Here is a 14,615-nt window from a genome sequence, read left to right as displayed (position 1 = left end):
TCAACACATTGCTTAATTTCACTAACCTTGGTGCGGTAGTCGTTCACCTTGGACGACTTCCTGTTGTAGACCCAGGCATTGTCAAACATGCGCCAGACGTCATCCACATATTCCCAGGTTTCCTTGTACTGACCAGCGACCAGTTTCCGCTCGATAGTTGACAGGTTCATCAGTTTACAAAGCTATACGGAAAAAGAAGCATCTAATATTAAGCCACAATTTATTAGTAGTTTGTGTGGTGTTGATTGACCATCTCACAAAAATACCTAGGACCATAAAAGTTTTATCAGCCTCTCCTGTGATCATTTCTTTTTTGCTTTCGTTACCAAAACCTTAAAATGTGGGTAGGGAAAGGTCGCACAGAAAATTGTTTTACAAATGTTAAACTAAAGCCAGACTGTCTTCGGTGTGGTCACAGTGTATGTCTACAGATAATTTTGCATCACTTAAAAATCTGTGACTTTGTAAATTCAGCACAAGGCATAAGTTAAGGAAAGATATTCTTATATATTTACATGTTCATTATATTTTGAGACAAACATAGCTATTTAATTATAAATCATATCACACCATCATGAATGACACAAGTCAAGGACTGGTCACGCTGTTTCCCCATATTGGGTCACTAATCTTCATATCATACCAAAAATGGCATCCTTTTCCGATTCCAATTAACAAATAAAATATTTATCAATTTGAACAGGTTGACAATGTGATATATATATGTTACCTGGTCCTGCCCTTTCAGTTTCTCCAATGTGGGCATAAAGGCTTGACGTAGCTCATCTGGCTTGAATACTGGAAACAAATAGAAAACACATAGTGGTGAATATCATTTGGAACAAAATGTTTTTTTATTATTTATTTGGCGTTAAGTTAAGATAACTAGAACTCCATGAGTCGGATGTGTTGCCTGACGAATTATTTACTATCTACATTATAGCTGTAAGATTGGCATTTTATACATTTATAGATATTGATGTTGCCATTTAACTTGTAGTGTAGGTGGCATTTGAACTGAAGGTAACAGCGTTAAGCCGGATAAAAATTAACAACGAAATTTTACAATGGGCAATAACTCTAAAAATATGGAGCAAAGAGTTACGGTTCTTGTGCACTGCACATGCCCTCAATGAGATTTACCTACCTATTAAGTTTCAGGTTAATATCTATTATAGTTAACGATATATGCCCCTGACAAAATTTAAGATTGAAAATTAACAAAGCCCAATTACTCTAAACACAGAGATGCAAGAGTTATGGTTCTTGTGCATTGCACTTGCTCTCCATAAGATCTATTTACATATGAAGTTTCAAGTTGATGACTCTTATATTCTACAAGATATGCCCCAAACAAAACTTTAAGCATGAAAATTAACAAAGGGCAATTACTCCGAAAATATTACTCCTTAACATAGCATGACACCACATATGGAGAATAGTTAATCACAAATAGCAGTCAAAGCCAGGTGCTCACTTTTCTTTGACCAAGGTTTGGCAGGGGCGGGGGGCTGTACAGGCGTGGATAACGTGGCATTGCTCATCGGGCTGGGTTTTGCATCCTCACTGGTGTCCATGGGCTCTGCCTTGGGTGTGGTCACTGACCCGGAGTCCACACTGGACAGTTCCTTCTTGATGTCCACTGATGTCTGCTTCACCAGGGGGAACAAGTTGTAGTTTATTCAATAATTTGTCATAGTAGTTCACTTCACAAGTGCATGGGTCAAGTTCAGCACTACACAGCATGTCATTACACAAGAGTATTTTTCATACACATAAAATTGGTTTTTGAAAGTTAAAATATAAAGATTTGGCTTATTAATCATAACTGTGAACAGTCTAAGTTAATCTCTTTCTAACTCCAATCTTATCAAAATTACAAACCAACATCAAGAAATCTCTTTAACAAGTGCTCTACTGGCATGCCTCTTGTGGTCATTTTTAATCCAGAGCATGTATGTATGGGTAAAAGGCAACAGAAATATAGTTCACATTTTGTGTTTGGGTTACCTGAAAATGTTGCACGTTCAATATCTGAGCCCAGAAAGAATTTAAGCAGACTAGTTGCATGAACTATTTTAATATGTGCCAAGTAAAAGTCATCCGACAAAAAAAATGCTTTCAAAACTGTACTCATAGTAAAAAATTCTGTAGTTTTAAAAATTAAAAAAAAATTAAAAGTTAAGGGCATCCGAGGACAACATTGATCAATTTGAACAAACATTCACAAGCAATTGTGCTGAGATGGATGCAAAAACACACAAAAAGATTTTCAAACCTTTCCCAATTTAATTTTACCAAACCTGTGAACCCTGGGCGTGACCAGTAATGACCCCAGGTGCATAACTTGAACAAACATTCACAACCAATTTTGTTAAGATGAATGTGCAAACTACAGACACTTAGAGCTAAAAAACAGTGTACGAAATTCGGATTGGAATCCACTAGCCCATTCGGGCTACCAGAAAGGAAATTTTTTTTGAAAGGAACCAAGCTCTAATTGATATCTAAATACTGTACAAGTTTCACCGAGATACAATCAAAACTGAAGACTGTATCGGGCAGGTTGGGATATTTATTAATGACAAGAAATTGTTTACAGACGCACGGACTCACGGGCGCACATATTACGTACACATTACCATCGCTTTAGAGCTAAAATCTATGAAAATGTTGTGTATGATGAACAATGAAAGATAAAAAAACTGAGTATGTATATATTTTTCAATGACGCAATGAATACAACTCTGAAACTGATCAAGATAAAGATTAAGAAGCATGGGCTCTCACCGTTCTCCTAGTAGTATGCAACTTGGGAGATGGAGGTGAAAGCGAGGTCAAGGTTGTAACAACACTAACGGTAAAGGACCGTTTAGACATTGATGCCAGGTTGTCACTATCTTGTTGACTGGGGGGTGGCTGTGGATGGACCCCACCCATCTGCTTGCCCGGTCTCACCCCTTGAGACATTACAGGCAGATGACAGAAATAAAATGCATCTTAAAGCTCTGACATATTTCACTGATAAACAAGAACGCCGCGCAGTGGGTGCCAATTGGCAAAAAAATCTTTATCAAGACAATTATTCGGATCAATCTAAAAAAGCAGCTTGTAATGCATAAACAACAATTGATGTAGTGACCTACCGGTAGTTTTTTACCAGAGATCCCCAAACTTTTTAGAATTATAAAATCAATTATAAAATCAATCATTCAAAAAGAGCTTTGCTTACAAAAGTTATGCTATACTATTCTACATACTGGAGTTGGGTCCAGGTAGAGCACTGCTGTCACCCCCTGGTACTTGTGGCCCCTCTCTGGCCTGCTGCTCCCTGCGCTGAAGTCTCCTCTCCAGCCCCTCCCCCTTCTGTATCTCATTGATCTTCTCAGCAACCAAACTGTAATACTCTTTCTGAAAACAGTAATTAAGGGAATTATAGGTATTTTTATTTTAGGAACTGCTAGTACTTTAGTATACGTGTAGTGGTTGAAACTAGAAACATGAACATGTTGGTATAAGAAATTCAAAGTCAAAGGGGAGCTAACTCTGCGACAATGTGACAAAGAGATTAACTTCATGAATTATGTACAAGTTAACATTGTCACAATGCTCAGGGCTTTTTCTGTCCATTTTTGGAAAAAGACCCTAGACATTTTGGGAAAAATTTGCGTCACTAAATATGCCAATATTGGGAAATTTTACAGTCAAAATAAAAAACTTTTTAATCTCCTGTGCATGAAGAAACTATAAAATAATTAGTTAATTTTCCCTTTCAAAAGACCTGAAACAGCTGAAATATCAATCCCTGGGGTGTAAATTTCTATTGCAATAATTCATGACAGATAATATTTCATACTGATCTCTGAATGGGTTGAAAATCAACAATTTCTGAATTCAATTATCCCCAAAACTTAAAATCACAGAATTAATTAAGATGTTAAATGACCCAGTACAGGTAAAACTAAAAAGACTTTAATAAGAATAATACTTTTGATTTTTTTCTGAACATTGGGAAAAAGTCATATATTTTGGTAGGGGAATGAGTCTGATAGTGCGACCTGTGGGTTCTATAAAAATAGGCCTGATGCTACAAAAATTCAAAGTTTCAAATAATTCCTTTGAATAGTTTTTAAGTACCAACCTGGACAAAGTTTACACTATAAAACACAAATGAGTACCCCACATATATAATTCTCGATATGTGCACAGCTTCAAACTGCCATGTACATGTACCTATAAATGTTTTAAGTTTCAATAAATATTTCTAAGTTGTTTCCCAGTGCTGCTGTGGATTTTTTTTTTTTAAAGAATATCATAATAATAAAAGTACTGACATAAACAGAAGGTTAACAGAAAAGGGGAGGCATAGACAGCAAAAGCCATCAAGCCTTCCACTGGATATGGAAATAAATAACTGATTGGGTTACATGATTCTTACCTTACTGTTTGCTGTTTCATACATGTCCCCTTCCACTTTTCTCGCATATAGCAACAAGAGCACCATTTTTCTGGCATCGAGTGCAGCTAGATCAGGAGTGGGAGATCCAGCCTGAGCTCTGAAAAAATTTACAAAGCATAATCTTGAGGTGCTTTAAAATTAAAAGTATTGAGGTATGAAGTTCCTATACCAAAATTATAAATGTTTCAAAGTTTAAAATTAATACACTCTACAAAACTTTAACTGCAGCCTTATAAGTTCTAAAAAGCATACTAGCTGGCCTCTATATAAATCATGACTGTCAATTGTTTAAACTCGCCTGTTTCACTGTTCTTTCACCTTTATGCTAATGCAAATTTCAATCACTGTTACTTGTTCTTGAGTCAAAGATAGCGTGAATCATAATTATATAACTTCATCAGGCTGCTGAACAGTACATCCATCAGATCTTGAAACATGCTACCTTGGTCAGCTGACTGTTGTATCATGATGTGTATAGTACATTCTACAATTTGTCATAATTTGAAGCAACAATATTACAGGTCTTCAAATTGAAATGTGCTAAACTTGGTATGTTTAAGATCAATCCTGAAATGACAACATTTGACATAATTTTAAAGATCTCTTGGAGTCCCTTACAGGTCTTTGACAAAAATGTTTCTCAGGCCTTGTTCGACGCTCTGGTGCCACTCTTTAGTTTCCCGGTTTGTCTGGGGGCTAATCTGGAGCCCATCGCCACTTGTCAGCCCAGGGGTCGAGTTCAACACCCCAAGAGGGTTGTTCTGGTTCCCCAACGACCCATCCGCTGTTGGCAGACCACCACCCATTCCCTTGTTCACTAAAATAGAAGAAGAAATTTGTAACAGGGTTTTTCCCCCAGAAGTTTTAGGAAATGACTTGTATTGTTTAGATATGGTATTTGTGCATCATTTGTCACAAGATAGGGTATTTTTGATAAATACTAATGCCAGTTGAATATTAACTTTTTTAAACCAATTATTTGTGGACTTTAATAACTTCAACAACAATAATTAAACATATATTTTTATATATTGTTTTAGTACTTCTGATTGGACTTTTGTTTCCTGAACAACTGTGAGAAGCATTAAGTCAATTGAATGAATGTTATAGAAGTCATTAATAAATATCCCAACCTGCCCTAAAACTTTACCCCAAGTTCCAAAGTCAATCAGCGGCCATAATTTGAATAAAGGATACCATGGGGTTATCTAACATATTATGTGATGACCCTGAACAAATGAGTGAAGTATTAAGTCAATTGAATGAAGGGTATTGGACTTATAAGAGAAAAAATCCCAACTCACCCTAAAATTTTAACCTGCCCTAAAACTTTAACCTAAGTTCCTAAGTCAATCAGGGACCATAACTTGTATTTAGGACAATATGGAGTTATGTAACCTCACTGTGTGATGGTCCTGAACAACTGTGTGAAGTATTAAGTCAATTGAATGAATGTTATAGAAGTCATTAATAAATATCCCAACCTGCCCTAAAACTTTACCCCAAGTTCCAAAGTCAATCAGCGGCCATAATTTGAATAAAGGATACCATGGGGTTATCTAACATATTATGTGATGACCCTGAACAACTGAGTGAAGTATTAAGTCAATTGAATGAAGGGTATTGGACTTATAAGAGAAAATCCCAACTTACCCTGAAATTTTAACCTGCCCTAAAACTTTTACCTAAGTTCCTAAGTCAATCAGGGACGATAGCTTGTATTAAGGACAATATGGAGTTATGTAACCTCATTGTGTGATGGTCCTGAACAACTGTGTGAAGTATTAAGTCAGTTGAATACAGGTATAGAAGTTATTAATAAATTTAAATACCAACCTGCCCTAAAATTTTAACCCAAGTGCCAAAGTCAATCAGCGACCATAACTTGTATCAATGATACAATGGGGTTATCTAACCTCATTATGTGATGGACAACTGAGTGAAGTTAAGTCAATTGAATGAAGGGTATTGGACTTATAAGAGAAAATCCTAACTTACCCTGATTTTTTTTACCTGCCCTAAAACTTAAACCTAAGTTTCTAAGTCAATCAGGGACGATAGCTTGTATTAACCCTTTGCATGCTGGGTAAATTGTCGTCTGCTCAAAAATGTCGTCTGGTTTATTCTAAATTTCTTTCAATTTACTTAAAACTTTGGGGATATATTGACTGAGTGGCAAACAGCTTGGAACCTGACCAGGCGCCGAGTTACTCGGCCTCTGGTCTGGTTCCAAGCTGTTTGAAAAGCCTTTAAAATTGCCATCAGCAGCTTAAGGGTTAAGGACAATATGGAGTTATGTAACCTCATTGTGTGATGGTCCTGAACAACTGTGTGAAGTATTAAGTCAGTTGAATGAAGGTATAAAAGTTATTAATAAATTTATATACCAACCTGCCCTAAAATTGTAACCCAAGTGCCAAAGTCAATAAGGGCCATAATTTGTATTAATGATACAATGGGGTTATCTAACCTCATTATGTGATGGACCTGAACAACTGAGTGAAGTATTAAGTCAATTGAATGAAGGGTATTGGAGAAAAAATCCCAACTCACCCTAAAATTTTAACCTGCCCTAAAACTTTAACCTAAGTCAATCGGGGACCATAGCTTGTATAAAGATAATATGGAGTTATGTAACCTCATTGTGTGATGGTCCTGAACAACTGTGTGAAGTATTAAGTCTATTGAACAAAGGGTATAGAAGTTATTTATAAATATCCCAACTTGCCCTAAAACTTTAACCTAAGATTTATAGTCAATCAGGGGCCATAATCTGTGTAAAGAATAATATGGAGTTATCTAACCTCATCATGTGATGGCCCTGAACAACTGTGTGAAGTATTAACTCAATTGAATGAAAGGTATTGGACTTAAAAGTGAAAATCCCAACTTGCCCTAAAACTTTAACCGGACGCCGATGCTGGGGAGAGTAGTATAGCCCACCTATTCTTCTAAAAATGTCGAGCTAAAAAGGAAAAACAGAACCTTTTCCCTTTCATACATATAGCAAGACACCAAATCTATTTGAAAAAAAATGCAATTTCTAAATTTACCACATATTGCACAACGTAAAAGACGGGTTCTCACTTTTTCCTGAGCAAAGTTTGGCAGGGGCGGGGGACTGTACAGGCTTTGATGACGTGGCATTGCTCATCGGGCTTGCATCTTCACTAGTGTCCATGGGTTCTGCCTTAAGTGTGGTCACCTACAAAGTAAGTGGGATTTAAGGCCAAAAATTAAAATGTTTAAAATTTTCATTTAATTTTGACGGTTTTTTTGCAAGGGTAAAACATCCTTTCGTGTAACAATGAGTGGAGCCAGAATTACAAACCAATCTTTCATAAGAGATTTGTTGAAATAATGTTAATGGTTATCATGCGTGTTTACTGATCGAGAAATCATGTTTATAACACGTTGGCGAATGTTTTTGTCAGAACTGACACTCATTGTAGATATTTTAGTAATTACAAAGTTAGTTATCAAGTACCATCAACGAATGCTGGTTACAATAATTATGAATTTACAGTTTGCATTGTCTCTTGAAGGTGTGAAACGAGTTATGCTGTGTATTTATTTCCGAATTAATTTTCAAAGTTCAAGGATTAATATTTCTACATTGGATTGTTCGTGATATTTTCTATTCAATTTTGATTATGGCTGTCAATAAGACAAAGCAGAAGTGTTTGACTCTAAAAGAATGTGTTGACAGATATCGCGAAAGTTCAGAAAAAGTCTCGGTCATTCGGTCCGAAAGAAAATTTGCCGGTCCGACAATTTCTGTTTGAAAACTTGCTTTTTCAAAGCCTTTGTTGCTAATTTTGCATTTACAAGAAATAAAAATGTATTAAGATATAACCAGTTAACTTTTACACATTTTAAGGTAGCCATTTTTTGACACTCGCATTTAAACGTTATGAAAATTCTGATTAGTCGATTTGTTGGCAATTTGTATTTTTCGGACCGTACCGGTTTCTTTATCGAATAACATGTTCCAAAGGATAAGATTATTGTTTGGAACATTTGGAACTATCATTTAAAAATTCCAATGTCATGACAAAAGTTTATCATTTTAGCGTTTCAAAACATCGCATGATTTATATACACAGTAGTAAACATTATTTGGTAATGTATTGCAAAAGGGTAAATGCTGCATGGTGTTTAACTTAGTGCGGTACGCATTTTAACATCTACACTACCGGAAAACAACATCGGATTTGTAAACAAATGGTTATTTGACAATATCATTGATAAAAACCCATTTTCTGTTAAACAAAATAAATTAAACTTACTTTTAAGCGGTGTTTGTTAATTGATAAAGATTAAATCTTCATTATTTTTTACATCTGGCCTTGAAAACTGCCAGTCAGACTGACCGACCCTATCACAGTCGGACCGAGTAAAAATTTACTGGTCAGGTCGTCGAACCGTCGGTTTTCGCGATGTCTGCGTGTTGAGTGTATTATAATTTTAATAAAAAAACAGTCGTAGTGCAAGAATTGTTGCCAAGAAACTTAAATGTGGACGGATTCAAGTCAATTTCTTGCTTATGCTAGCAATGGCAATCTAAACGCTAAAAGACAGAGGAAAATTACATGAATCAACGAACTCAAAGAACTTGTGTATTCATGGTTTTTGACCCACAGAGTGACATACTCGACATGATAATGTCAGCTCAATGTGAATGCACTTTAAATTAGAAGCAGAAGTTTAGCAATCAAAATTGATGGATTACTTCAAAAGTTCAACTTAAAAATGTACACGTAGTTGTGTGAACTGATTTTTTGTGTTTTTGTGTTTATGCTATGTATTAGCTTTTATCTATTGAATTCTACTGATAATTTTGCCATTAATGTGGGTTTATTTCTACATTTGTATTTCAACTTTCTTTAATAACAATAGTACTGATGATACTGATGGTGGTGTGAGATGGTGGTTAAGATACATAATTGACCTCTGTTTAAACAAAGCCAAAGTGTCAGAAAACTCCAACCTGCACTAAGTGGCCACCTGTAGAAAGCAGCCACTTTTACCTTTTTCCCAAAGGTGGCCACTTAATACAGGTTTTACTGTAGAAAGGTATTGATAAAAAAGCACTTGCATTCTCTTTAAAGTTACAAAATAATGCAAATACCTTTCTAAAATTACATTCTCATTCTAATTACAACAAAAGGGCCATGATGGCCTTTAAATGCTCACCTTATAGCACAGGGCCACAACTCCGTGATAAAGCATTATTGAAAATGTTGCAATTTAAACATATCTTTGCTGATGACGATGCCTTGTTTTATATTTGTAAAGGGTCATGCAATGAAGCTACCTGTAAAGTTTCATTAAATTTGGTCTAATAGTTTCAGAATTTTTTTTAAAGCAAAACAGTAAGTCGGCCATCTTGTTGTTGTTGTTGTTGTTGTTGTAGTTGATTAATCGCAATACCTTGTTGTATCTTTGTAGAGGGTCATGCAATGAAGCTTCCTGTAAAGTTTCAGTGAATTTGGCCAAGTAGTTTCAGAGGTGTGGGATTTTTTTTTAAAGCAAAACAGGAAATTGGCCAGATTGTTGTTGTTGTTGATCAAGCGCGACTACTTATTGTTTTTTGTAGAAGGTTACCCAAGGAAGCTTCCTGTAAAGTTTCATTGAATTTGGACTGGTAGTTTTAAAGGAGATGTTTTTTAAAAGCAAAACAGGCAGTTGGCCATTTTGTTGTTATTGTTGATTTTAGAAATAGTTTCAGAGAAGATGTTTTTTAAAAGTAAAACAGGAAGTCAGCAATTTTGTTGTTGTTGTTGATACATCGTGAACCCTTGTTGTATTTTTGAAGAGGGTCACCCAAGGAAGCTTCCCGTAAAGTTACATTGAATTTGAACTGATAGTTTCAGATGAGATGTTTTTTTAAGCAATTGTTGATGGACGGACGGACGGACGGACTGACGGACAGACCAAGGCCACAACACATTGTTGGTTGACTAGTGTCAACCATTTTGGCACCTTTAACCATTCCTAATCTTGTAGGTATATGTATTAAAATGCATTCTTTTTTTCAAACAAAATTCTTTTAAATGTTTATTCAGAAAATTTCGCTTAGCTTTCTAACAAACACATGTTTGAAAGAACACATGTATTAAACTTGCTAAATTCTGAACGTTAAAAGTACATAGACCTTGACTTTTTGTTAACAAATGTCTTTAGGTCCATCAAACCCACTATAGCATAGTGGCAATTCCTTTAGTGTAGCATATTGACAGGATAATGACACACTGTTTTGTAGTTTGTGTTAAGGATTCATAGTATCCATGTTATGATATAGATTAAATAAATTACACCAAAGCCAAGCTAAGACAAGCAATACATGGCTGCTGACAGGGGTGGTTATGTAGTCTGTATTTTGCCAAGGCGGAAAGGACTTGACCCCATTCTTTACCCCCTGGAGTAAAGCATCAGATGGTATAGAAACAGCGGGTGTCCCCAGTGTGCTCTGGGCTATCTGCGCTTGAATAGTTTTGACATCTGGGCTGGTTGATGCTGTTTGAATAGACCTGTAGAAACATATACCTTTGAATGCTTTAAAGGAAATATTAGGCAAGTGCCTCTACCAGGCACGTAAAACAAGAGCTGTCGTAAGACAGCGCGCTCGACTACGCCGCTTTGACTTAGAACACAATAACGATGTAATAAAACCAAGTTTGGTCTCTTTATATGTCAAACCTAACTAAAATTATTCGATACATAAGGTGACTTTGATGCTGCCCTCCCACCAGCCCGCCCAAACAATGATGCAAGTCATTCAAATTACTTGATTTCCCATTATGAAAATGTGGTTAAAAATATACAAATATACCTTTCAAACGAAAGTAAAAAAAAAAAAAAAAAAATCAAAAAAAATCAAGGGCCATAATTTGTATTTAGGCTTAAACCGGAGTTATGTTTCTTGTTGTAAGATGGTCGTAAATAATTTTGAATTTTATTAAGTGCATTTAATGAACGGTATAGAAGTTTTTTTTATTAAAATCCCAACTTGCCCTTAACTTTTACTTGCCTAAAAGTTTAACCTAAGTCAATCAGGGGCCATAACTTGTATTAAGGATATGGAGTTATGTAATCCTTATTGGTGATGGTCCTGAACAATTGTGTGAAGTATTAAGTCAATTGAATGAAGGGTATAGTTGTTATTAAACAATAACCTGCCCTAAAACTTTAACGTAAGTTCCATAGTCAATCAGGGGCCATAATTTGTATAAAAGATAATATGGAGTTATCTAACCTCATTATGTGATGGCTCTAAACATCTGTGTGAAGTATTAAGTCAACTGAATGAATGGTATTGGAGTTTTAAGTGAAAATCCCAACTTGCCCTAAAACTTTAACCTGCCCTAAAACTTAAACCTAAGTCAATCAGGGGCCATGACTTGTATTTAGGATAATACGGAGTTATGTAACCTCATTGTGTGATGGTCCTGAACAACTGTGTGAGGTATTAAGTCAATTGAACAAAGGATATAGAAGTTATTAATAAATATTCCAATTTGCCCTAAAACTTTAACCTAAGTTCCATAGTCAATCAGGGGCCATAATCTGTGTAAAGAATAACATGGAGTTATCTAACCTCATCATGCGATGGACCTGAACAACTGTGTGAAGTATTAAGTCAATTGAATGTAGGGTATTGGACTTATAAGTGAAAATCCCAACTTGCCCTAAAACTTTAACCAGACGCCGATGCTGGGGCGAGTAGTATAGCCCACCTATTCTTCGAATAGTCGAGCTAAAAATGGACACTTAAAAAATAATTGTACAAAAAATTTAATGTAAAATCATTTTTTAAAACAATCTTTACCATTATTATCTTTACCTGTTACTGAATCATGTCAAATTGGTACTAATTTAGTAGAGTTTGATTTTCTACAATTGTATACTTTATAAATTGTTGCAGTGACAAAAACATGTTGAACATGTTTGTTAACATAATTTATGTTATTATAATGCTGTCTCGGTATTATATATATTTACTTATTTAAAGTTTTCAAACATTTAGACTGCGTTAAATTGTCGGTGTTCCATAGCATCTTCTTTGGCAATGCTAATATGAAATTTTAAAGCACAAAATATATGTTATGATAAAGAACCCAAAATAATTCTTTTAAAATTGTATGCATGTAAATTGAAATCTGCATCTACATCCGCATTTAATTTACCTTGTTGGGGTTGGTAAGCTGTCAACTATGCTATGGTCACGGTTGCTGCCAGTGGCTGTATCAGGCACGTCAATTTCTGGTTCCAAAGCCTCTTCCACCTTGCGTTTTTTACCTCTGGATAAAAAATTAGTAAATAAATGAAATGTATAAATATCATTTCAAATAACAATTACAGACCTTGTTGCAATTTAGTAACTGTAGTCTAATTATTTTAATCATACTGAAACTACTAAAAAGCACATTATGATTGGGATATTAATCACAGTGACTATGATTTATAAGGATATTGGACAACAAATAGTGTTATTATCGTACAAGGAAGTTCTGTCTAGCATAAGCTGTGAAAAGTTTTAAAACAATAACACTACACAACATATTCATTAGATTTACCTTGTTGGGGTTGGTAGGTCTGGAAAGCTGCCAACATCTTTACTGAAGCTGAAGATGGTTGGACCATTCTCCTTCTTCCCATCAACAAAATGACAGCTACATATCCGGTCATTGTTGTTATATGGCCTGTCTGCCCGTCTGAAATGTTGTCATATGTGTATAATCATACTATTGAAAATACCGGGACAATCCCAGCAGTTGAACATTTAAACAGTGATAAGGCGTACTTGTAAGAACAATTTTTTAAATATGTAGATCTACAATAGTAAGACATAAACTGCTCAGGTTATGCAACTCAACCATATCTGTCACTACATCATTACATGACATGTGGATATTAGGCCATACACATTTATGTATAATTGAGTATCTCATTTCTGTCAGTAACTTTTTAATGTTTGTTAATACAATTAACTCAATCAAGTAACAAAATGCACATTTCAATGAAAATTTATCAAATCTTGCCACCATACTGTATAGTACATATATTAGTCCACCTAAATGGCCGTCAACGAGTCTTTTAACGATTTTGTTTTACTATGGCAGACTCGTGACGTCCACCATCTCAGCAAAAAGTAGCGAACGACCCTTGCGCAGAGAATCCTTGCGGCCACAATTTTGAAATAATCTCTGTTATAAATTCAAATTTCTATGAAAATATTATTGCCTACTATTAAACACATATTTATTTATGTCATTATGCCAAAATAATGTTTAGATGTCATAGAAACATATACATGTGTCGATTGTTTATCAAGTATTCCGATATCTGTAATTCTGGGACAAATCAGTTTTGTGTACTGGTACATGTTCAATGGTCTTCGTTACCCAGAATATGTTTATTTGAAAATAACGACTCTATTAACAAATTAAACCCAGTTTAGAACACTGTTGGGTATATATTAAACAATTTGGTCGTTATTATTCAACATCGCCCAGTGTTAAATGGTACTGGTTGAGTACCTAAATCAGAACAGTACCTAAATATGGAACACCCGTTATAAAAGTGTTTTTCCGATTGAGATTGGTTTATTTACAATTTTAATCAATAAAGACGCTTGCCTAAGATATAAGTTCCAAAGAACAAGATACTCTGGTAAGTATTTCAAATGCTGCTATCATTCAAAAAATTTATGTTCAAATGTCAATCAATGGCATGTGGGGGAATAACGTTCACACTTGCCACCACAGGCGCTCATCACATTGCCTGGATACAGTAATATATAAAAAGTTTTTATATTAATTATTATTTATTTTATTTCATTTATCTTTTATATTCATTATTTATTTGTATATATATATATATATATATATATATATATATATATATATATATATATATATATAATTTTTTTTTTGGTCAAGATAGTGAATATAATTTATGTCATTTTAAAAAATATTCCACAATTTTTCATGAAAAAAATGGTACTGTATATCTCGTAATATTCACACCATTGGTGAATCAGCATGGAAAAAGTACACAACATATCATTTATCTTTAATTCAACTGTTGATGAACAGAAAAGGTCATTTATGTTAGCAACATCAGACTGAGAAAATTATTGTGTCACAATTAG

The 14,615-nt window shown here is 34.8% G+C and overlaps 1 protein-coding gene across 2 annotated transcripts in view; it reads right to left on the bottom strand.

Annotated features, from left to right (window-relative positions):
* LOC128228970 (histone acetyltransferase p300-like) overlaps nucleotides 1–14,615 on the bottom strand; it is a 35,416-nt gene that overhangs the window by 10,616 nt on the left and 10,185 nt on the right. For both annotated transcript variants that reach the window (XM_052940571.1, XM_052940572.1), the window contains 11 exons: nucleotides 13,039–13,176; nucleotides 12,649–12,762; nucleotides 10,878–10,992; nucleotides 7,547–7,664; nucleotides 5,078–5,276; nucleotides 4,439–4,556; nucleotides 3,261–3,411; nucleotides 2,791–2,960; nucleotides 1,478–1,649; nucleotides 731–798; nucleotides 27–182 (listed from right to left, as the gene is read on the bottom strand). In XM_052940571.1, the coding sequence (XP_052796531.1) occupies nucleotides 27–182; nucleotides 731–798; nucleotides 1,478–1,649; nucleotides 2,791–2,960; nucleotides 3,261–3,411; nucleotides 4,439–4,556; nucleotides 5,078–5,276; nucleotides 7,547–7,664; nucleotides 10,878–10,992; nucleotides 12,649–12,762; nucleotides 13,039–13,176 (1,519 nt within the window). The remainder of the gene's footprint in view (nucleotides 1–26; nucleotides 183–730; nucleotides 799–1,477; nucleotides 1,650–2,790; nucleotides 2,961–3,260; nucleotides 3,412–4,438; nucleotides 4,557–5,077; nucleotides 5,277–7,546; nucleotides 7,665–10,877; nucleotides 10,993–12,648; nucleotides 12,763–13,038; nucleotides 13,177–14,615) is intronic.

The sequence above is a fragment of the Mya arenaria genome, chromosome 3 (assembly GCF_026914265.1).
Source record: "Mya arenaria isolate MELC-2E11 chromosome 3, ASM2691426v1".
Classification (NCBI taxonomy): Eukaryota; Metazoa; Mollusca; class Bivalvia; order Myida; family Myidae; genus Mya; species Mya arenaria.
Note: the sequence above shows the minus strand (reverse complement) of the source record. Positions and strands in the feature narration are given on the sequence as shown.